Source organism: Aptenodytes patagonicus, chromosome 3, assembly GCF_965638725.1.
Source record: "Aptenodytes patagonicus chromosome 3, bAptPat1.pri.cur, whole genome shotgun sequence".
Taxonomy (NCBI): domain Eukaryota; kingdom Metazoa; phylum Chordata; class Aves; order Sphenisciformes; family Spheniscidae; genus Aptenodytes; species Aptenodytes patagonicus.
This window is the reverse complement of record NC_134951.1, coordinates 4,563,849-4,588,066: the sequence shown is the minus strand read 5'-3', so window position 1 is coordinate 4,588,066 and position 24,218 is coordinate 4,563,849. Positions and strand designations below refer to the sequence as shown.

Below are 24,218 nucleotides of genomic sequence, written 5' to 3'. Positions count from 1 at the left end.
TGAACACGGCCTCCGCGCTTCACTGCGGATAAAATGGGGATGCAGAGCAGCCCGTGAGTACAGCTGGCAGCGCACAGAGCGGGCTTCAGACACGTATCTCTAGATGGCACGTAGGTCTCGCCTGCATTTAGGTGGTCAAAATGAATCCCGGCCCATAAAGTCGTCGTGAATCGCTGCGGTGCTCCTCCTGCCGAAGGCAGCGAGCTCTGCGTGGAGAAAGCTGGCAGGGACCCGTCGCTCCTGACCGCAAGGTAACAAGAGTTAGGCACAAAAATAGCCGCCTGTTGTTATTCATGACGGCGGCCTATAGCAACTGCTGCCGTGCTGTGGCTCTTGCCTGAATAATTAATTGGAGCAGGTCAGGCCAGGGAGGACAAAGGGATGGAGAGAGACGGAGAACGCCGGGATAACAGAGGCGAGGCGGACGCCTTCCCTGCCTTTTGGGACTCCCGAGGAGGATACCCAAGATCTCCAGGGATTCACCGCCCTGCCACATCCCAGCGGTTACGGGGTGGAGAGTGCCGCACGGGCTCGCGGAGACATTTAGCACCTCCTATCCACTGAAAAAAACAGGAATTAAGCACAGGGCCGGGGCTGCAGAGCTCGCAGAGAAATCGAAGAATCGCGGGTGGGTGCAGGAATAATTTCCAGGGGTGAATTGCACACGAGGGGTGCTGGCCAGAACACCGGGGTGCATTTTCTCCTCCCTTCCTCACACCTCTGTGCGTCGGCATTAGGTGCTGGAGCGTGTCCAGAGAAGGGCAACGAGGCTGGTGAGGGGTCTGGAGAACAAGTCTTCTGAGGAGCGGCTGAGGGAACTGGGGTTGTTTAGCCTGGAGAAAAGGAGGCTGAGGGGAGACCTCATCGCTCTCTACAACCACCTGAAAGGAGGTTGTAGCGAGGTGGGGGTCGGTCTCTTCTCCCAAGGAACAAGCGATAGGACGAGAGGAAACGGCCTCAAGTTGTGCCAGGGGAGGTTTAGATTGGACATGAGGAAAAATGTCTTTACTGAAAGAGTGGTGAAACATTGGAGCAGGCTGCCCAGGGCAGTGGTGGAGTCCCCATCCCTGGAGGTATTTAAAAGATGTGTAGATGAGGCGCTTAGGGACATGGTTTAGTGGGCATGGGGGTGTTGGGTCGACGGTTGGACTCGATGATCTTAGAGGTCTTTTCCAACCTTAATGATTCTAATGATTCTGTGTGCACTTGGTTTCTGAGATCCCTTTATGGGTACCCTGCAATCCCTCCCAGACTCAATTTTTTTTTTTCCCCTAGTTCAACTAAAACTCAGTTTTCAAGCCACAACTCAATTTTCAAGTTGCCATCTATTAGCTTTCCTGTATGCTGAGCAACCTTGTCTCACCCCTGGAGGGCAGAGGAGAGGCTGCAGCTCATTCATAGCTCCAAAAATTGGGGGAGAGTATCCCAAATTCAACAGTGTCACCACATCATCAACCAACACATTGGATTTGAGGTTTCAAATATATTTGTCATAAAATGGAAGGGTAATAACACGGAATTAAGTGTTTTGAATGAAAAAAAAACCCACTTTTTATAACTGAAACAATGCGGAGAAGGGAGACCACCTATGAGATGTTTTTGTCAGTGTAAATTTTAAGTTTTCCAAGGGATAAAAGGGGTTTGTCCTTGCTGGTGTCTCCTGCAGCTGCACTTGTGGGAGCTGAACCCCAACCAGGGAATTCGCTCTCCCAAGAGGAGAGTCGTCCTGACTCTCACCACTTCAGGACCACATGTGGAAGACATAATTTAATGCCGAAGGAACCATTCTTAATCCTCTAATCCGACCTTTTCCCTAATACAGGCTGGAGAATTTCACCCGATCGCATCTGCACCCAGCTCAGGCATCTCTGACGTCATTTTCTTGAGGTATTTGCTATTTCAACACGCTCTGGTAAATCTTTAAACCGATCTAGCTCTTTTTTTTTTTTTGCTAGTCCCGGGGAAGAAAAACACGGAGAACAACTCAGTGAATATGAATGGAATTTCCTTACTTAAATGCAGGGGGAGCTGCTGGTACTTCACCAGGAGAGCGCAGTAAAGTGGGTAAGAAGTTAAGACTCTGACCTTCAGCATGTTAGGATGGATCGTAGCCACCTTCTTGCTTCCCAGAGCAGGAGCCTGGCACACACGGAGCTGCTTTCCCTCCCAGATGCAGCTAGCACGGCGATGGGAGCATAGAATCTTGCTGCGGTCCTGCTTCTGATGCACAGCCACCCCAGATCCCGCAGGTGATTCATTCTCTTCTCCTACTGTGCAGAAGAAAAATACAGCAATTAATAAAAAAAACCAAAACAAACCCACACGGGCCGTGCCTTCAGGCACAATGAAATTGAATTCCTCCGGCAAACGAAGCCGGAGGAGTGGCTGAATCAACAAAGCTCCGGAGAGCGCGGCCGGGAGCGTGTCTGCGTAATGTGGCAACCCGACCACGTTTCCAGGGAAGTCCGAAGGGCCCAGATATAGATCGCCTGAGGTTTGGTGTTGCTATTTCGGTCTGCTCATCTGCTCTCATGAGTTCTGGCAGTTACTAAAGACAGTGACAGCTGGTTCCTTCCCCCCCCGCCCCTCATTTTCTCCACCCCCGAGCCTAGAAATCGCCCATCTCTATGCAAAGCACCATCGTCTCTGTATCGGGATCGCTGGGATGCGCTTTCAGCCACGGGACAGGATCCACCGGTCACTTCAGCAAGTGATGTCCAGCTTTGGAGGATGGGAAGCTGCAGCAATTCGTGTAAGCCACATTAGCAATCATCATCTGACTGTCACCATGGGCTCTCTGCTCCATGCAAACCACAAAGAGGCAGGAAAGTCCCGACCCCAAATTGCCACATGCCCCTTGTGCAACATGGGGGGGAGCAGCTGAAGGTGGCAAAATTAACTGTATCAAGTGCTTCCCTCTGATTGCAGGGGCCGGACTTGGTAAGCCAGGGCTTTTAGGGCTGGGTTTTTTCTGAATTATTGGTTAAAGAAAGCGTATAAGCAGGATTCAAAACAATTGCAAGGAATTCATGTAACCCATCACCCCGAGACTTGCCGGCCTGTGTTACTACAGAGGAAGATAAAAGAAACCCCTGCATAAGAGTTGTGGATCACAAAGAAATTTCCCTCCTGAGCCCTGTTAGCTGGAGATTTTGTTTTGAAGCAAGAAGGTTTATATCCTCTCCAAAACTATTTTTTTTTTTTTTTGCCATCCTTAGTAGAATCATAGAATCATAGAATCATTGAGGTTGGAAAAGACCTCTAAGATCATCGAGTCCAACCGTCGACCCAACACCACCATGTCCACTAAACCATGTCCCTAAACATCTCATCTACATGTCTTTTAAATACCTCCAGGGATGGGGACTCAACCACTTCCCTGGGCAGCCTGGTCCAATGTTTCACCACTCTTTCAGTAAAGACATTTTTCCTCACATCCAATCTAAACCTCCCCTGGCACAACTTGAGGCCATTTCCTCTCGTCCTATCGCTTGTCACTTGGGAGAAGAGACCGACCCCCACCTCGCTACAACCTCCTTTCAGGGAGTTGTAGAGAGCGATGAGGTCTCCCCTCAGCCTCCTTTTCTCCAGGCTGAACAACCCCAGTTCCCTCAGCCGCCCCTCATCAGACTTGTTCTCCAGACCCCTCACCAGCCTCGTTGCCCTTCTCTGGACACGCTCCAGCACCTCAACGTCCTTCTTGTAGTGAGGGGCCCAAAACTGAACACAGTATTCGAGGTGCGGCCTCACCAGTGCCGAGTACAGGGGCACGATCACTTCCCTGCTCCTGCTGGCCACACTATTTCTGATCCAGGCCAGGATGCCATTGGCCTTCTTGGCCGCCTGGGCACACTGCCGGCTCATGTTCAGCCGGCTGTCGACCAACACCCCCAGGTCCTTTTCTGCTGGGCAGCTTTCCAGCCACTCTTCCCCAAGCCTGTAGCGCTGCATGGGGTTGTTGAACGGGGTAGTATTACGCATCTGCACAATCTTTTCTAAAACTTGCCAAACCATGAGCATCAATTCTTGTCCAGTGGAAAGGAGTTCAATAGACAGCAATGCATGCTGCAGAAAAATTCTCTTTTACCCAATCATGATAATAACAGGTCATTATTCTTTATTAAAAGCAAATACAGGGAAAAGGTGACTCGTCCTGCTTTCTGTGTCCCGTTCGGTGTTTTGAATATCTCGGTTGAACATATACTCCTGAGCAGCACAGTCTGGCCACGGTGTGTTTGGATGCATCTTGGTGAAGGGAGACTCCGATCCCCAAAACAAGCTCCTCTTTTTGGGTGATAATTCAAAGCACCCAAAATAATGGGACAACCAGTTTGCAGCCTGCAAGAATAGGGTTTGTGTTGCATGGCAGGAAGGGTGCATGTATATTTGGGTGGAGAAGGAAGGCGTGCAGGGGCTGTTTGAGGGTGCAAAGCCTGCCTGGATCATATCAGATGACTGTAAAGGGTAGGGAGAGCCCAGCCTGGTACAACCTAGTCTTAGCTGCCTCCTGGCAGCAATCTCCTGGGCAATCACAACCACACCTGGGTTTTGCCTTGAAGGGAACTGGGTGATTCATTTCAGGGTGTAAAATGTCAAAGATAGGGAGTAACAGGGACTGCAACGCAGCAGGATGAGTCTGAGATGAACTACGGAGCACAGCTTGGCAGGTACCAGTCACCTGAGAGCAGGTCATGGAGTTAGCCATCAAAAAGGTCTCGCTGTGCAGCATCCACCAAGCTTGGTGTGCAAAACAAGCTGTGAGCACCCACCCGGGAGAGCAGTTATCCCCGCACGGAGCTGCCCTTCGCCTTCCTCAAGTCTGCCCCAGGGCGTGCCACGAACATAAATGGGAGAAAAACCTTTCATCAGAGCAGAAAAGAAGGGCAGGTGACCCAGCAGCGTTGCAATGTGCATGTCCATTGCACATGGGACGGTCCACCCCACCGTCCCCTTCTGCTTGGGTTGTATTTTTCTTCCCACCTCGTATCCAGCCTTGCCGTGGCCATCGCCAGCGCTCAGATGAATGTTCCCACTTCTCCCATGTGAGCAATGATAGAAAGACAGGTGGAAGAGGAAAAGCCATGCCATGACCTCCATCTCACAGCCATGGAGCATCCCTGGAGATTTCATAGAATCACAGAATCATAGAATGGTTTGGGTTGGAAGGGACCTTAAAGATCATCTAGTTCCAACCCCCCTGCCATGAGCAGGGACGCCTTCCACTACATCAGGTTGCTCAAAGCCCCGTCCAACCTGGCCTTGAACACTTCCAATGATGGGGCATCCACAGCTTCTCTGGGCAACCTTTTGCAGTGTCACCCCACCCTCACAGTAAAGAATTTCTTCCTAATATCTAATCTAAATCTACCCTCTTTCAGTTTAAACCCATTCCCCCTTGTCCTGTCGCAACAGGCCCTGCTAAATAGTCTGTCCCCAGCTTTCTTATAAGCCCCCTGTAAGTACTGGAAGGCAGCTATGAGGTCTGCCCGGAGCCTTCTCTTCTCTAGGCTAAACAATCCCAACTCTCTCAGCCTGTCCTCACAGGAGAGGTGCTGCGGCCCCCTGATCATCTCCGTGGCCTGCCTCTGGACCCGCTCGAGCAGGTCCGTGTCCTTCTTATGCTGGGAGCCCCAGAGCTGAAGACAGTACCGCAGGTGGGGTCTCACGAGAGTGGAGTAGAGGGGCAGAATCACCTCCCAGTTTAAGGAATGGAGGAGGGTGACGAAATGGTATGATGGGTGTTGCAGGGGGAGTTGTCTTAGAGAGTGCAAGATGTCACTGGGGGGGTCGGGAGCTGCCGATCGTATCCCATCCACATCCCTGAGCGAGATGGCAGGGAAAAATGGAGGTCCCCTGCCCAGCTGCTTCTTCACCCTGGAGGTTTCCCCACCCGCAGGTCCCCGCTGCGGGAGCGCTGGCTGTCCTGCGTGCTGGCGGATGGGTGCTGGGATGTGCCGAAGCTTCACCCAGGCTGGAGTGATCTTATCAGAGCCGGAAAGTCCCGTTCCCGGGCTGCCTCTCCTGCGATCCTCTCCCTGCAGAACAAGCGGTCCTTCTGTTTCCCTCATAAACCCATCAAAAAATAACAGTCCTGACAGGCTGGAGAAGCAAAACACGCATAAACAAGCTGACACAGAGACGGGAGAGGGGAAATGGGTACTCCGTACTCATAAATTAACCCGCTCCTGCGACGGTGGTGACTTTATGGCTGAACCGATTACCGTGGTTTTGGCGCAGTTTGGTCTAGGCTGTGTAAGCTTCTCCCAGACATTTCCCAGGCACAGTTCAAGGGCCCAGAGACCACTCCTGAAAGGCCATTTGGGTGCAAATCCCTCTTTTCTGGAGCCCAAAGATTTTGGTGCTGTTTTTACGGGGTAAACCTTGCTGCCCCGGTGGTTGGCTCAAGGCCGTACTGTCTTTAGGCTGCATATCCTGGGGAAAATCGTCCTCTCCTCCATGCTTGCACGACCGCAGCAGCAAAATCGGGGGGTTTGCCCCAAATGGAGCCCAGGAACTGGCCAGTCGTCAGCAGCACTTTTATTTTTCCTCCCATTTCCCTCATTTTTACCTCCACCGGGGTCAGCTTGGGGTCAGCATAAAAACAGTTCTCAGGACTAGGAATTTTTTTATTTGACACCACTGTCCTAACAGTCACATCTGGAAACCATGAGCTCCAGCAGTCACCGCCCTCCGCTGCGCCGAGCCCTCCCTGGCCTCTCTGCTGCGTTGTGCAGCTCCTCGGCTCAGAATCACAGGACGGTTGGGGTGGGAAGGGACCTCTGGAGGTCATCTGGCCCAACCCCCCTGCTCAAGCGGGGCCAGTTGCCCAGGACCGTGTCCAGGTGGCTTTTGAAGATCACCAAGGATGGAGACTCCACAACCTCCCTGGACAACCTGTGCCAGCGCTCGGTCGCCCTCACAGTGAAAAAGTGTTTCCTGATGTTCAGAGGAACCTCCTGTGTTTCAGTGCGCGCCCGTGGCCTCTGGTCCCGTTTTTTCTACTTTGAAGGTAGAACCTCCATCCTTGAGAGGGAGACCCATCCGTGAATCTCCATCCATGTGATCTCCATCCTTGGAGATCTTCGAAGCCCATCTGGACGCGGTCCTGGGCAACCGTCTCTGGGTGGCCCTGCTTGAGCAGGGGGGTTGGCCCAGGTCACCTCCGGAGGTCCCTTCCCAACCCAACCGCCCTGCGGTGGCTTTACGCCCCTCTCCCGGTGCCTCCCCTCGAGTTCCCCCCTCCAGCTCTGCTGCTCCGCAGCCGCCACCGGGGGTGACCGGCCCTGGGCGCTCCCGCTCCTTTGAGCCCCGCTTTCTCCAGCTCAGGCTGCTTGGGCCCGGCTCGGCTAGGCTCGGCTCAACTCGGCTCGGCTCGGGCCGCGGGGGCCACCCGGGGCGGGGCGCGCATGCGCGGGGGCGCCCGGTGTCGGCGGCGCTGCCGGAGGCGGCGGCCGCGGGAGTCGGCGGCGGCGGCGGGGAGAGCGCGGGCGGTGAGTGCGGGCGCAGCCGCCGGTCCCCTCCCCGCGGGCAGCCCCTCTCCCCCGGGGACACCCCGCCGAGGGTCCCGTGCGGGATCCGGCACGGGTCTTTCTATCCCCCGGTGAGCTCCGGCGTCCCCGCGTGGGTACCGCAGCACCACGCCCGCCGCGCCGCATCCCCGCCGCGCCAGGAGCATCCTTCCCCGCGGGGGCTGGGTCACGCCGGGGCCGGTGCACGGGGAACACCCCGGCGCCTGCGGCCACCCCCAGGGCGGGTCCCCGGGGCGGGTAAAACACGCGTGGACCTCGAGGCGCAGGGGGATGCGCGATCTTTCTCCGCCCCCCCCCCCCCCCCCGCACCCCGAGCACAACCGAGGTCCGTCGAGCCGGGGTCGGTCCTGCGGCCAGGTGGGCACCGGGGGAGAGCCTGAGGAGGGGAGGAGTGCGCGGGGACAAATTTGCTTTTGCCAGAAATTCCCCCCCAAGCCCCCCTGACCGGTATCTCAAGGGCTCCGCGGAGGAGAGAGGTGGGCATCGGTTTTCCTCCGTGTTTGTTTTGAATAGCCGTGGGTGGATTTTCCTTACGGGACTTTGACCCCTGGGGCGTTCTGGAGGACGCGGCAAGGAGACGCATAGTTTAGCCGTGAGCTGGGTGAAGAACCAGCTCCTGCTGTTTGCTTTGGAGCGGCCACCTGCCCGTTTCACTTGACGCGCCCCAGCTCGGGTCTCGAAAGGGTCGGTGAAGCGTTATTCCCTGCTCATCTTCTCCAGGGGACTGTTGGTCACACTCCCCCAATTTCCCATCTGGATTTTTCCTGAAAACACCACGAGCATCTCACTTTTTTTTTGGGGGGGGGATTGCAGATGGTCTTGAACCGTTATGGTTTTCATTGACAAAAAAAAATATATATATATATGTTTGGGTAAACATTTAACAGTCGTTTGCTCAGTGTCAAACTGACTCGTCTCCGGCACGAGCAGGGTTGGGTACGGAGCCTCCCGGTAGCTGTGCTGGGGTGGGAAATGCCACGGATCAACCGGCCCTGGGTACGCAGGACTGGTGGTCCCATACCCGATGCTCGTTTAATAACTGCGCAGCTCCGCCGGTTCATCCCCAGGCTGCTTTGGCCGGAGCACGTGGCTTTTTACTGCGCCGCGGGATGGGGATGTGTGTTTGTTGTCGGATGCTGCGGGATCATCGCTTCAGAGCTGGGAAATGCCCCGGCATGCTTTAGGTGCGGTTCGTTGGGGGGGATCGCCAGCCACGGGGGACCGGGCAGGGGGTTAGCATGAGGATGTGTGTGATGCTGCCCCGGCAGCGGTGGTTGAAAAAGAGTGAAGTCATGAAAAGGTGCTGAAAAAGTGTGAAGCACGTATGCAGTGCTCCGCCAGAGTGAAATCCAGCGGGTCTGAAGTCTGTTCTCGCTCTCTGCCGGGGCAGGGAGGGGACGGACAGCCGTGAATTACACCGGCAGACCGTGCTCCTGCCTTCATGCTGGGGTGCAGGGGGGCGATACGTGTTGCAAACAATTCCTAGAAACCCACGGGCTTGTCGGGCCAAACCACGAGCCGTTACACATTTCCTCCCGCTCAGCCGGTAAAGGTGTGGGTTAACAGCTCCGCTCGCTGCAGGATTTTCTGTTCTCTGGGCATCGTTGCTTTTATTTATTTACGCTGAAGCTGCGGCCGGAGCCTCTGGCCGAGAAGAGGGTTGTGTCCCTCCGGACGCAGGGAGGGATGGCCAGTGGGAGCGACGTGCCGGCAGCGCAGGCAGAGGCTGAGGACAGCGGAGCTGCCATTGTCGGGTCACGTGCGTGCGCTTGCAGCTACTTGCATGTCTTGAGTCATGCACCAGCTTAATTTTTAGCTGCCCGTGGACGCGATAACCCCCACTCCTGAGGTCAGGCCAGTGGCCTTTTAATTGCAGTACCCATTTACGCTAAAGAAATTCCTCCAGAGGAATAAATTCCCAGGAAGGCTCCTGGAGGCTGCGCGTTTGGTCTGCAGCTGTACATATGTGGCCCTACGTTATGTCCTCCGTCCTTCAGGCACAGGCAGTAGCAAGTGGAAGCTTGCTCCCAGTTGCTTTTTTATTCCCCAGTGGATCCCTGGGATCAAGTAGGGACGTAAGTATGCGGTTGCAGCACAGCCCGCATCCCTTGTGTGGGGGGGAATCTGCCATCTGGTCCTTGCCGGCCCTTGCTCAGGGCTTCGTAGCCCCCTGGAAGGGTGGCACTGCTGTCATTGCAAACCTCGAAGCTCGCTGGGAGAGGCCACAGGGTTAAATAGGAGGAGCTCCCAGATGGGGACAAAGACTTTTAATGTAGGGAATAGGAGAGCTGGAAGTGCCAAGGAGTTGGCACAGAGCTGCAGTCTCTCCCCGGCAGCCTGCTCTCTGCCCGCAGCAGCGGCGGTGGTGTACATGATTTATATACATTTTTTTCTAATGACCGAAGCTCTAAAAGCCTCAACCTTAAAAAAAAATGTTTTTGTGCAACAGGCTTTTGTGGGCGACAGCAAAGCTAAGCAGCCTCAGCCCGTAGGCTCTGGGAGATCTTTTGACAACGGCCCGGATCCCCAAACAGTGCACGGCCAATTGGGTTTGGATGCTGTGCTTGCAGGCAGGCGGTTCCTGCGTTGTCCCATCAGCAGATAGATCTGAGCAGGGAGGGATTTGCTGGCTCGTTGAGGTCTCCCTGTGCTAGCAGGAGTTCCCGTCTCCAGCAGATCTGTGCTGAAAGATTTGTCCCGTCGGTGGGCGCTGGTCCTGTGGCTTTAGAAAAGGCTCACGGCAGTGACCTCTTACGTAGGCAAACTGGCTCCCGAAATGCGGTGCTCGCAGGGTGTGCATGCAGCTACTCGGGGATGGAAGGGAAGGATACCGTATCCCACGGACCTTGCAGGAAGAAATTTATAAGGTGAAAGTGGGATGCAGCTGAAAAAAAATCCAGGCTTCTTTTTCAGTCAATGGGGGGAAAAAAACCCAAGCGCTTCTCTGGCACAATTCCAGCATTGGCATCTGAAATGGGTCAGTCGTCCCACTCCGTCGGTGGTCCCTGCACGACTGAATACAGCAGGCAGGGACCCGTGTGGGTGTCTGGACCAGAACCGTGCCCGGGAGTGTGCTAACACTTCAGCAACCTGGTGGTTGCAGGTCATTGATCGGGACAGTGCTCTGGTCTTATTTGATTACTGGTGTACTCAAAGCCTCTAAGCATGTGTGCTCCACCCAGGGATCTCACACCCACCTGAAATCGAGCCCCAAAGCACTGGGGGCTGTGTTAGTTGTCTGTGAGAGAAGAAAGTGGTGAGCCGATCTGGAAAGCACAAACAGCAAAGGTTTAGTGAGATCAGGAAGAAAAGTTGCGGAATATTGCCTCCATTTTGAGCACAATTTTTGATAGGGGAGGGATGGATTTGCCAGAGGAGATAATTCTCAGCCAGGGTCTGTGGGTAGAAATAATGAATATTAACATTTTTGCATCTGCCTAGTGCTGTAGATGGGTTTCTTTTTTCACACACTGAGTGTATTGGCTGTGTTATCAGTCGCATCACCAAGCTTTAACCCTGGTTAGGCATGAAGAAACTGCAGCTGTGTTTATCGCAGCAAATCAGAAATGTGCCGTGGTGAACCACACTGTTCCCCGACATGGCTTGGGAGTTAGCACAGTCCAGGAGTTGTTCCCGGCGGGCAGTTTGAGTGTGGCCACCCATTTCAAGGGTACAGCAGCACGGGAGCGGCCAAGCCAGCCTGGCTGATCTCAGAACCGAGGACTCGGCGCTGTGAAAATCAGACCCCCGCACGTGATGTCTGGCTCAAGGTCTGGACTCTAGCAATAAAGCCAGCAGCCTCATCAGGTCTTCAGTTTCCTAACTTTGGATTTCCACTGCCCTGCTTTGCTCCCCCAAACACCACAGGACCTCGGGGGCTCCCCCTTCTTGGTGGGATGCTGTGGACCCTCTCAGCTTTCCTGCAGGGACAGGGTATTTGCCAGCAGCTTTTGTTTTGCTCTGTCCCCTCCAAGCACAGCATTCATCGCGCTGGCTCCGCTGCTCTCATCCCCTGGACCCGTCCCAACGCGCAGGCAACGCCGAACCCATGTCAAGAGGCACTTGCTGCTCAGCACGGCTGAGCTGGCTGCCGTCCCAGCTTGCTTCCAGGCCAGAAATCGCAGGGGAGCTGACACTGCCATGGCTTCCGTGGGGGATCCTGCCATCTCCTGCCGGCGGCTCTAATGGCTCATCTCCCAGCACCTCGAGACGTTCGTTTCCTGATTAATACATGCTTGGACAAACCCTGCTTCAGCTACGCGCTCTGTGTGTGTATATGTGTATACGGAAAGGTAGCGTTTGAGCCACTTTCTTCTATTTGAAGTTTTCCACAAGGTTGCTTTGACCCTTTTTCTTAGGTTATTTTCAGGCTTGCCCTTCAAAGTCTCCAGTAAATCACATCACATCACCTTTTACCTTCCAGAGCACCTAACCCATGCAGAGTCCCTGTTGGACGAGTGCTTGTAATACACCCATTGGGCTGATGTAGATGTAACCGGGTACGCAAGCGTGTCGAGGGAAATAAAATATTCTGTGCAATGCACTGTTAAGTAGTCCCAGCACTCCCTGGTGCATTACAGCAGTGCATTAAGAGCACAATATCTAGTTCTCATTAGGCAGATGAGGATTGGTATCCCCATTTAATAGACGGGGAGGTGTAAGCCCAACTTGCAGAAGTCCCGAGCACCTGGCCCCTCTCTGGTTGTGGGGGTTTCCACTTCTTCGATGCTGGAATGTAGATCACTCCTTCATACCCTGCTGCCTGCTCGGGCAGGGCTCGTCCCTGGCATAAGCCACCAAATGCCACCTCTTCCAGTTTCTGACCTCTGCGACACCCATGTAAATCCCAGCAACTCCCTGCGGAGGGGATCTGAGCGCTCTGTGCATCTGTCGCGGTTAGGAGGAAGGTTAGCACCGAAATGTATGGCAGGAGGAGGAAGCAGATAATACCAAGAGTACGCAGGAATTGCTGCTATGAGCCGGTCTGTGGTCTCTTAGTTTCTCATCTCTGGCAGAGCCTTTCCAAAACACCAGGCAGAATGGGATGGAGGAGCTGGCACCGTGCTCCCAAGCTGGTCTTTCAAAGGTTGCCCCGAGCCCTCCGCAAGTGGTTTAGTTATAGGAGGAGACGTTTGTGCTCAGGTAGGACCAGCCCGCAGGCAGCAGGCTTTGGGATGGGGCTTATCCACTGCATCTGAGCTGGGTGTTGCCTTGGTGCAGCTTCTCCCAGCCCTGGAGAGTCGAGCTGAGCTGACCTCTGGCATCCTGGTGCTGTAAGAGGTGCGACACCAAAGTTAACCCCATGTAGGAAGGGGTCAGAATAAAACTCCAGGCTTCAAAATGACCTCTGGTCCCTCCAGACACTTGCTCAACTCCCAGAAGAGAAGGAATTCAGGAATTAATCACCTGCAGCTCTCAAAACTGGCCTGTTGCCCACTGCTGCACGATCACTGCTGTTATTTTCATGCTATCCATAATCATAGAATCATAGAATAGTTTGGGTTGGAAGGGACCTCTAAAGGTCATCTAGTCCAACCCCCCTGCCATGGGCAGGGACATCTGCAACTAGACCAGGTTGCTCAGAGCCCCGTCCAACCTGATCCTGAATCTTTCCAGGGATGGGGCATCCACCACCTCTCTGGGCAACCTGGGCCAGTGTTTCACCACCCTCAGCACAAAAAATTTCTTCCTTCTATCTAGTCTCAATCTACCCCCTTTAGTTTAAAGCCATTCCACCTTGTCCTGTCGCAACAGGTCCTGCTAAAAAGTTTGCCGCCATCTTTTTTATAAGCCCCTTTTAAGTACTGATAGGCTGCAAGAAGGTCTTCCCAAAGCCTTCTCTTCTCTTCTCTAGGCTGAACAACCCCAACTCTCTCAGCCTTTCTTCATAGGAGAGGTGTTCCATCCCCCTGATCATTTTTGTGACCCTCTTCTGGTCACCACTCCAACAGGTCCGTGTCTCTCTTTTGCTGAGGGCTCCAGAGCTGGACGCAGTGCTGCAGGTGGGGTCTCACCAGAGCAGAGGAGAGGGGCAGAATCCCCTCCCTCGACCTGCTGGCCACGCTTCTTGTGATGCAGCCCAGGGTACGATTGGCCTTCTGGGCTGCGAGCGCACATTGCTGGCTCATGTCCAGCTTTTCATCCACCAGTACCCCCAAGTCCTTCTCAGCAGGGCTGCTCTCCATCCCTTCATCCCCCAGCCTGTCTTGATACCGGGGGTTGCCCCGACCCAGGTGCAGGACCTTGCACTTGGCCTTGTTAAACCTCATGAGGTTCACACGGGCCCACTTCTCCAGCTTGTCCAGGTCCCTCTGGATGGCATCCCGTCCCTCTGGCGTGCCGACGGCACCACTCAGCTTGGTGTCATCTGCAAACTTGCTGAGGGTGCACTCGATCCCACTGTCTATGTCACTGATGAAGATATTAAACAGTACCGGTCCCAAGATGGACCCCTGCGGGACGCCACTCGTCACCAACCTCCATCTGGACATTGAGCCGTTGACCACTACCCTCTGGATGCGACCACCTAACCAATTCCTCACCCACCGGACAGTCCACCCATCAAATCCATACCTCTGCAGTTTAGAGAGAAGGATGATGTGGGGGACCGTGTCAAAGGCCTCACAGAGGTCCAGATAGACAACGTCTGCAGCCCTTCCCGTGTCCGCTGATGTAGTCACTCCATCATAGAAGGCCACGAGGTTAGTCAGGCAGGACTTGCCCTTGGTGAAGACGCCAAATCACTTTTTGTTTTTTAAATGCAATGCATTTATTAAAGACTTCCCCACAGCCGAGTTCCCCAGTCCTCTCGGCTTTGTTTACCAGGAGTTACTGCCTTTTTGGAAGCCTGTGTTAACCTCTGATGCCTGAATACTATTCTGCAAGCAAAGATACCACATCAGTACAGCCTCAGTCCCAGACAGTTAACACTGAGGCCAGACCAGTGGGAAAATCAGCCGTACTCTGTAGGAAATTTTCTCATTCAAACCCCTCCATCAGACTGTGACCAAAAAGCAAAAGAGCTGGGAAGAGCTCGGGTTTCCAATTACTCTCTTCAAAAGGGAGAGGAAAAATTGGAATGGGATCATTCTCCTCCTGTGCCGCAGCTCTTATTGTGCTGTAATGATACAGCCTGGCCATCATCCACTCCCTCCTTCTCGCCTGGCGGCTCCCTCCCCGAACAAACGATACTTGGTTGCTGTTAATTGGGAGCAGCCAAAATAACTGAATCCCCCGGAGATGGGGGGTGAGGACAGAATCTCAACGAGACGCCCTGCCGATGAATGTGGCTTTCAGCCGCTCCTACGCCCCCGTGAAGGGAAAAGAATAGGGGCTCTGTGAAAGTGAAACAGCCAGTGCTGACCTTGGGTTTCTGGGTTGTTTTTGGTTGGGGTTTTTTTTTTCCTTTCTCTCTCTTTTCTAACGTTAATTGCTCATCGCTTTGTCCATCACATGATCGCTGGAAATTGCCAACTTGTTGTCACTCATTAATGTCACAAGTTCGGTTTAAAATAAGCAGTCTACCAGGTTCCTGTATTAGCGCTGTTTATCTGAGTATCAGATGTGTTTCTTGTGATTTTTGACTATTATTTTGAAAATCTCTGACCCTCCCTCGGCCTGTTAAAAACTGGCATTTTCCAGCTATGAAAGCCTGCCTGGAAGAATCTCTCCTGTCTGCTGCTGTCAGGGAGATCTGCAGCATCTAACCTCTCCCTAGCTCTGCTCAAAGGCGATGCTCGCTGCATACACTGAGCTCTCGGGATGAGAGACCGTGGCAAAACGCTGCCGCTAGCACGCACCGTACAAGCCGGAGCCAGCCTGTGCCGGGTACAGAAACTGCCTGTCTCTCGTATCCTTGTCAGCATGCAGAGCAGGCAGGCCACGGACGGTGGAAGGGGCGATGTGCCCCTCGCATTGGCATGCATCCGTACACCCAGGCTTGATTGCCGTCTTCCCACGTGTCTTCTGGTTGCCTTTGCTCTTTATGGGCAGGTTTCAGCGTATTGCTGCCTCTCTGCAGGAGATGAGCGTGCCGGCCCTGCTCCTGTACAGCTCACCTGCCCAGTCTGTGCCGTATCTGAGCTGTTTTTCAGTTTCTGATGTCCTGGGGCCCACGCTAGCAGTCAGTGTTCCCCAAGAGGCAGGGATTTTCAGCATGCTCTTTCTCCTTGTACCTTGCCACCGTGATCCCCATCTCCAACATCAGTGCCTAAATACCTTTTTGGAAGATTTTCCAGCATCCTGCTGGAATGAATTGGGATGAAGATTCAGCACTGAGCCCGCTGTAGTGGACCCAAATCTTTGGACCACGCTTAGTTAAAGGGAAGTTGGGAGATGGTGAGCATGGGTCCAAGCCCTCTTGCTTGGGTTGTATCAGAGCAAATGCTGGGAGAGGTATAAAACACATTATAGCAGGTTAACCAACAGGGCAGAGGAGCTTAGGACACACAAAGCACTTCAGAGTCCATGCTCACACCTCTGCACAGGGCAGAACCTTTGCATAAGGCCTGGAGATTATCAGCTGGAGACAGCAGATGTCTTGGCGCAGCAGTGAAGGAGATGTAGCCAGTGCGGGAAGGGAGCTCTTGTCTTTGCATCTAGACCAGGAAATCAAAACACTGTCTTAGTATAGACACATCCATAAAAGCTCCCTGTCGTTCCCTCCCCCAACATGCTCAGCCTCCAGCCAAGTTCTGGCCAGGTCATCCAAAGGAGATATAGGGCAATAGAGGGTGAGTACTACAGTGCTGCATTGCCAGGGATGGTCTTCTTGCTTGGGCTTTGCCTTATCCTGAAGCTGAGGTCTAGAGTAATTTGGATGAATGAGCCTTTCTTTCTCCATCAGCTACAAGGAGCCAGAATAGACTGGCTGTACATTAGAACTGGGGAGAGGGAGTGTTGCCCCTTTTTCACACCATCCCCTCACAGGAGTGCCCCAGAGTCAAAATTTGCCTTGCTTCCCTAAATTTTGGCATATATCCTCACAGGGATACACAAGCTGCTGAATGAACTGCGTGTCCCCATCAGAGATCCGGACCCCGCAGTTCTTTAGGAGAGAAGCAAAGTCTATGTGAACGTGCACAACATCAAACCCCCCAGCGAGGGTGCTGTCTTCAGTCTTATGCACCGGTGAAACTAAAATACCATTTGCAGGGACCATCTTCCCTTCCGCCTTTTGTGGCTAAGGCAGCTCCATCAAACTCAGCAGCCAGATTCCCCTGTGGCAAACAAGGAAAAAAAAAAACCCAGCCCTGAGAGGTGCTAAGGGAGAAAGCCTGGAAAGCGCAGGGGGAGAGAGAATTGGCTGGAAAATGTAACTTAATTATGACAACTCCCATCTGCTAGAATACGGAAGCAACGTGAAAATATTTTGTCTGTTATCAGAGGCTTTGGGTTGCGAGAGGAAGTGAGACTTGCAACCTGGTTCAGAGTCTGCTCTGACTTTGCTCTTTGTGCTGTCTCACCCTGGGACTGTTTGACAGGTCCCATCTCTCTGCTTTCACTCTCTTTCTGTGTTTAACACCTTCCCAGCCTCTGTATCTACAGCCTGGTGTAGGTGTCCCATCATGTGCCCATGCAAACTATTCCTCTGTCCCACCTCCGGCAGCAGCTGTATCTGATGCAGTGGAAGAAAAATAAGCCGTTTCCCACACTCAGACAAAATACTCATTTGCATTTACTTATTTTTGGCCATCTCTATGCACTGCAGCTCTGGTTGGGTGCATATAAGCTTAGAAGGCAGGCTCCACTCCTGCAAACATGTATGTGTTGGCTGCACAGGGGTAACCACAGCCCTGCAGGGTCTGGTGGGGCTCCATCAGCATCAATTTCAGTTCAAGCGTGGGCATCCATGCGGTGCGTTCTCCTCTTTTTTGTGTGGCATGAACACCAGCAGGGAAGAGAAATATCTAGGGTGGAAGGGAAACAGAGGGTATTGGGAGTGAATTCAGTGCTGTGAGGTAGTCTCCAGACATTAGGATCCTGCTGTGCCCTGAATCTGAATCTTTCCAGCCAGAGCTTAGCAACTCTGGAGGTTGCCAAGGAGCAGAGCAGAGCTGGCAGAGGAGTGCCCAGCATTGGGGTTTGGCTGCTCTGAGCATCCAGGCACATCTTGTCTGGCAGCCCCTCAGCATGGCTCCGTGGATGCTCCCAAGGCTTCAATGCTGTACCCAAACTGCCGCCAGCTCTGAGGCGGAGCCCCTCGTTTCTCCATCACCTCCCAGTCTTGCCGCTTCTTACACGTGGAGGGATGAGGGCTGCAGGTTTAGGACCATGGACTTCTCCCCCTCTCCCTCTGCTGTACTTACTGCAGCAGCCCCAGGCGTGCAACCCACGTGCAAGTTGTGTGGCAGGGAAGCCGGGCTTATTTGCAACCTCCACAACTTGATTGGGACCCTCTTCGCTTAGGTGCAGAAAAGCAGGTTATCCCTTTGATGAGTAATTACACCCCAGTTTTGTCCCTCAGCAGTTTGTTCTGGGGAAAGAGGTGAAAAATCCCCTCCGCAAATCATCAGGTGCTTTCTTGACATCTAACTGCTTCTTGCACCCCCTTATTGGTAGCTCCTGGCTACTCCTAAACATGCTCCAAGCTGAGTGTCCGAGGAAGTGGGGAAGAAGGGCAGGCTTGTGACATTGCTGTGCCCATCTGACATAGGCTGAACTGCAGGGACAGGGCTGTGCCATCCTTCTCCATGTTGAATTTAGGTCTGCCGAGTCAAGAAAAGCTCCTCTCCCCTCAGAGCAGGGCCAGTGTCTCGATAGCGCCATGGCTCATCCCACCCAGGAATGGCAGCACGCTTTTCTCCCCAGTGCATCACCGTTAACATTTCTTCTTTCTCCCCTCCCCGCAGGGCACGAAGACGACGTTCACCAGAGCTGGGCTCGCAGCCGCCGCACACAGCAAGATGACAGCCATCCTGGAGCGGATCAGCACGCTGTCCCTCAGCGGGCAGCATCTCAGCCGTCTCCCCAGGCTGCTGGAGGATGGCTTCCCCAAGATGCCTTGCACCGTCAAAGAGTGCGAGGTGCCGCAGCTCTTCCGTGAGCCGTACATCCACACCGGGTACCGTCCCACCGGCCAGGACTGGCGGTACTACTTCCTTAGCCTCTTCCAGAAGCACAACGAGGTGGTCAATGTGTGGACTCATCTCCTGGCAGCGCTGGCAGTGCTGCTGAGATTCAAGACATTTGTGGAGGCTGAGCAGTTACCCGTGGACGCGTGGTCCTTGCCTTTGCTCATCTTTGTCCTCTCCTCTGTCACCTACCTGACCTGCAGCCTCTTGGCCCACCTACTGCAGTCCAAATCAGAGCTGTACCACTATACCTTCTACTTCGTGGACTACGTCGGAGTCAGCATCTACCAGTACGGTAGTGCCCTGGCCCATTTCTACTACAGCTCCGACCAAGCCTGGTACGACAAGTTATGGCTTTTCTTCCTGCCGGCAGCTGCTTTCTGTGGCTGGCTGTCTTGTGCCGGCTGCTGCTACGCGAAATATCGGTACCGACGGCCTTACCCTGTCATGAGGAAGATGTGCCAGGTGATCCCAGCTGGGCTGGCGTTCATCTTGGATATCAGTCCTGTTGCTCACCGGGTGGTTGTGTGTCACCTGGGGGGCTGTGAGGAAGATGCTGCTTGGTACCACACGTACCAGATACTGTTTTTCCTGATCAGTGCTTATTTCTTCTCCTGCCCGGTCCCTGAGAAGTACTTCCCTGGCTCCTGTGATATCATTGGCCATGCCCACCAGATCTTCCACACCTTCCTGGCCATCTGCACCCTATCACAGCTGGAGGCCATTTTGTTGGATTACAAGAACAGGCAGGAGATTTTCCTGAAGAGACACGGACCTCTCTCCATCTATCTCTCCTGCATCTCTTTTTTTGGCCTGGTGGCTTGTAGTGCCATCACAGCTTACATCCTGCGATGCAGGATCAAGGCCAGCCTGGCTAAAAAGGACTCCTGAGAGTCATGAACGTGATGGGCATGACATCACCAGGGTGGTGAAAAATCAAGAAAAGGGGCATAACATACTAGAGACATAACTAACTGGCTTATCTGCCTAACATGCTGTGACTAACCTGGACCCTGGACTCAGGTGGAGGACTGGAGACGTCACGCTGGATGCATTTTCACAGCAGGGACTGCCTTCTGCCATCCAGGGGGACATGGGGTGTTTTAAGCCAGAACAAGTCATTTAACCAAGGATGCTGGAATAGGCAGAGGTTTTTTGTTCATTCTGGTAAACCTGTGGGTGATATCTTGCTGAATGTCAGGGAGGGCAGCCTGAAGGCTGTGAGAATGTAGAAGGCTCACAACGCAGCGGAGAACGCACTGTGAGGACCACGGCTGGATGTGATGACCTCTCTGGGTTTTGCCATCTCTGCTGTCTGTGGGAGACCTGTTAGTATCAAAGGCAGTAGCAAGGTTTCAGGAGGAGTCTACATTTCTAGGGTTCAGCTGCAAGGGCACGTGTGGCACAGTGGCTGGTATAATCCTTTTCCTGCTCCAGCTGGGCTAAGCCAGGTTCTCTCTATGGTTCCCTTGTCAAGTATCTCAACGCCAGGTTGCTGAGGTGGCTTTGGCAAAGCATGTTTGGAGACTTAGGCCTGACCTGGGGTCCTCTAGGACAAACTGGGTCTGAACCTGAGCCCTGTGTCTGCCGGTGACTGGTGTGGGTCCAGCACAGGTGGAGATGTTAGGTCAGCTCCATCTTCTCTTTCTGTATGACTGCACCATCTGCAGTGGAGCTGCTCATCAAAACCAAGGAGTCGGGCTGTCCCAAGGATTACTAACAGAAGGTGGGGTCTTTCTCAGCAGTTGGAATTTGACCTAAGGTAGTGGCAGTGCTGATGGCTGTTTGGTAGCCTGACAGGTCTTCAAAGGCTCCTCATTTCCATTTTAAGTGCTTAGTTGCCTTTGAGGAGCTGGGCCTGGGTCAGGTTGGAGATGGTTTTGAGCCTTCCTCAGTAGCAGTGGCAGAGGTTGAGCACCCCGGAGACCATCAACATTCAGGGCGCTGGCCCCAGGAGGGGAGATGCTTTTGATGCTGGGCACATTATTTTGGCTGCTTGTGTGACGGGTTCATGCATTCCTGCATAGACTGACTCTGTATCGTCTGTCTAGGGGGTCTGACTGACCTCCAACACTGTCCATGCAGTGTAGAGTAACTTGGGTGTGACCTGCCTGATAGGGGAAAGATTCTGGGCCCTGGGCCTCCAACAGCCCTACTGCGGTCATGGCCAAAAGGCTATACGCGGTGCAAGACCTGCAACCTCAAATGCCTTGACATCTGGCAAATTCCTAGGAGGTATAAATCTTTGCTGAAAGCAAGGAAGCCATGGGATCTATTCCAGCCACCGATTTATCTCACTGAATCCAAGGGCAGGCAAATGAATTGTGATTGCTGGTTCTGAGCAGGCAGAGTTTAGGGTTGGGGATATGATTTGTCATGACAAGCACTGATTTCTGCACTTGATCTGTTTTTTAACTATTGAGATGTGTGTGTGTTTGTGTGTGAGTGCGCGTGCATGATTTATTATCCAGAAGGGCTTTGCCTTTGGCTTTTATATCTGCAGAGCCTCCTAGCTGGGTCAAGATTAGCCTGAAGGAAACAGTGCTACGCTGCTGGAGGAGCATGGTGGGCCAGACAACAGCATCTCTGAAAACAGATCTATTAATAGGTGCTTTGCTGTGTCCTGTGTTTTGTGGACAAATTTGAAGCTCATGGCCCTATTGACAAATTAAATACAAACAGGGAGGGAAGTAAGTTTTGAGTACAGGAGAAGAAATCATAGGAAAGCCTTCAGGAGGTCATCTGGTCCACCCTTTCTCATCACTCTAGGCCTTCTGGTTTACATCCAGTCCAGCTTAGAAATTAATTACTTCATTTCCTACGGTGTATTTTGATGGTACGGCCATGCTGACCTAACAGTAAATTTGCCTCAGGGGAATGGCAAGTGGGGGTGGTCCCACTTACACCTCGTCGTTCCCCTTCACTTGCACAGAAGCTTGTCTGACCACAGAGCGAGCCAGTGCCGGGAGATGGACCAGCGGAAAACCAATCCTACTGAAAAAATGTCAGTAATTATTTGCTGGTTTTACCTTTCAGCCATCTCACTTGGACAACACTGCTGCCTGCAGGGAAGGGCTGGAGCGGAGGCCAGCAGCAGCTCCTCCTCGCAACAGCGGCTGGTTGCTCAACTAGCTTAGCTGCATCGATGGACTGCTCCCTCCATGGTCTCCGTGGCTTTGCTTGTGGGTCTCCTCCCAGTTTGGGGAAGGACGTCCAGTGGGAGCAGTGCTTTTTCTCACAGCTTAATTTGCCTTGCTTTTGTGGTAGGTAAAGCAGAATAAGCTTCTGAGTGTGGATCTGGCTGGACGGTATCAGTGGGCTCCTGTGCAGGAAGGGGAGTAAACCAGGCTGGTCCAGAGTTCCTTTCTGGGCTAAAACTGAGAGGGAGTGGGCATCGCTAATAGCAAACCCTGCTCTGCTGCTACCCAGAGTTAGACTGGTACTAAAGGAAGGGATCACCCAGGCGTTTCCTTCTCTAAGGGTTTGAAAATAGATGACACGTCCTGCCCTTGTCAAAGGAGGATGAGTACAGTAGTGCCGTCTAGTTCAGGGACAGGGAGAGGAGGTGCCCACATGGCTCTTCCGAGGTATTTCTGGTCATACGTCTTCTCTTCCCTGGTCCAGCAGAAGTGAAACTTCTCCTGGAGCAAGTGTGTGACAGTGGTGGTGTTTTTACATATTCTCATGTTACCCCTCAGGTGAAGCCACTTGCATCCCCATGTGGCCCTGCACCCAGACCTGGAGCCGACCTGGTTACTATGATGGGTTGACTTAACAGGGAAATTCAATAGAGATCGCTGCTGCTGTGAGGATGCACCCTTGTGTCACAAGGGGCTCACCAACACTGGAGCTTCCTTCATCCCTGTCTCCGTCCTCCTCCTCTTCCTCCGACCAGCTTATTTCTTTCCCTCATCCCCGGACTTCACCCTTGTGCCTTATGCACCTGGCTGCCTACCTGGGCAGACTCCACATGCCGTGCAGTCTGCTGCACCTCAACTGGGCCGGCACTGGAGAGTGGCTGCTGATGCCCTCCTGAAAGCCCTGCTGTTGATCTAGGGGAGGCCAGGGCTGGGTCCTGAGAGCGTAAAAGTGCCGCTGTGATAAATGTTCAGCTTGTCTGTTCAGCCTCTCAGGGCCTTCTCCCTGTGCTCACTGCTTGGAGCACGCCTCCTTCCATCCTGGTGTTCCTCTAAGGAGGCATGGCTGGGAGAGGTGTACCAGTGGCAGGGTTTGGTGAAGAGCTGACCACCAAAGGTTGAGCACATCCGAGATCCTGAAGGGACCGAGGCCCTAACCCTCTCCCCCAGGAGCCTCTGGTCCTGAGACAGTACTTCTGCAGATCTTGCAACCTGGATCTGTACAGGACAGCTCCTGAGAATTCATCCCAATGTGCCTTATGCTATTCCTTTTTGGGATTCACCCTGAAGGAACCTGAGGCTCAGAGGCAGCCTCTTTGCTCTCTGCCGGTCCATGGTTGCTCTTAACAGCTGATACCCACTGACAGGATTTGCTTGGTGTATGGAGCAGAAGGGGAGGACGGAGAGAGGTGCCTTAAGCTTGTATTTATGCCTAATGATTTGTGTAATAAGGCAAGGACGGGTTCCTCATGTGCCTTTCAATTTACATCTTTTACTGACAAGATTATTTTTAAGCACTGTTTGTTACTAAAAAGAAGTACAATAGAGTTTGTATTTTTTCCCTGGGAAACAGGGAAGGGTATGAGTGTTACATATTAACCCCACCCTTCCCAGCTCCCATCTGCTGACTTTGTATTGTTGAAAACATTGACAATATTTTAAGCTTTGTACTGTACTGATCATTATTTAAAAACCTTAGTGAAAAAAAAAAGAAATCTGTAAAAGCAAAACGATTGGTGTGGTGTGAAATTCCCAAATGCACAACTACAGAAGGTTATGAGTCATTAGGAAGAAAAGTGGATAATAATTATAGAGTGGGTATATTAGAGTGGATAATAATTATAACAATAATGAACAATAAGGTGTGGTTTTATCTGTGCATCTCAAAGCACTTTCCAGGTTTCACAGTAACTACGTGATTTTCATTCCCTTTTCACAAGGGAGGTGGAGAATGGCTGCCCTGACACTGATTAGAGGGATTTAAGTTCATCATCCACAAAAGTACTTGGGTGTCCAGTTTTCCTTAATTTCTATCAGAGGTGAGTATCTAGTGATTTGGTGGCCTGGCACCAAAGCAGTGCAGCATCAGTGGCCAAGCTGTGAATACAAGTGCCTGTTCAAGCAAAACATGTCAGCGCATGCTTAAAATTAAGCCGAAGAGACACAACCATTGACGGACAGAAGGATATCAGTCAGACAGACGTGTGCCTACCTGAAATAAGGCTAGAGCTTCTGTTCTTCTTGCTGATAGCTGTGCAGAATCACAGAATGGTTGAGTTTGGAAGGGACCTCTGGAGGTCATCTGGTCCAACCCCCCTGCTCAAGCAGGGCCACTGAGAGCCGGTTGCCCAGGACCACGTCCAGACGGCTTTTGAATATCTCCAAGGATGGAGACTCCACAACCTCTCTGGGCAACCTGTGCCAGCGCTCAGTTGCCCTCACAGTAAAAAAGTGTTTCCTGATGTTCAGAGGGAACCTCC

General features: G+C 52.9%; 1 protein-coding gene across 2 annotated transcripts; it reads left to right on the top strand.

Annotated features, from left to right (window-relative positions):
• The first annotated feature begins 7,462 nt into the window (after positions 1-7,462).
• Positions 7,463-23,588, top strand: PAQR8 (progestin and adipoQ receptor family member 8). Of its 2 annotated transcripts, none has more exons than XM_076332601.1 (2): positions 7,463-7,490; positions 18,380-23,588. In XM_076332601.1, the coding sequence occupies exon 2, from the start codon at positions 18,434-18,436 to the stop codon at positions 19,490-19,492; it is 1,059 nt and encodes a 352-aa protein (XP_076188716.1). In that variant the 5' UTR covers positions 7,463-7,490; positions 18,380-18,433; the 3' UTR covers positions 19,493-23,588. The 2 variants fall into 2 exon arrangements, with proteins under 2 accessions (XP_076188716.1, XP_076188715.1); XM_076332600.1 differs by lacking the exon at positions 7,463-7,490 and adding an exon at positions 7,929-8,005.
• The last annotated feature ends 630 nt before the right edge of the window (positions 23,589-24,218 follow it).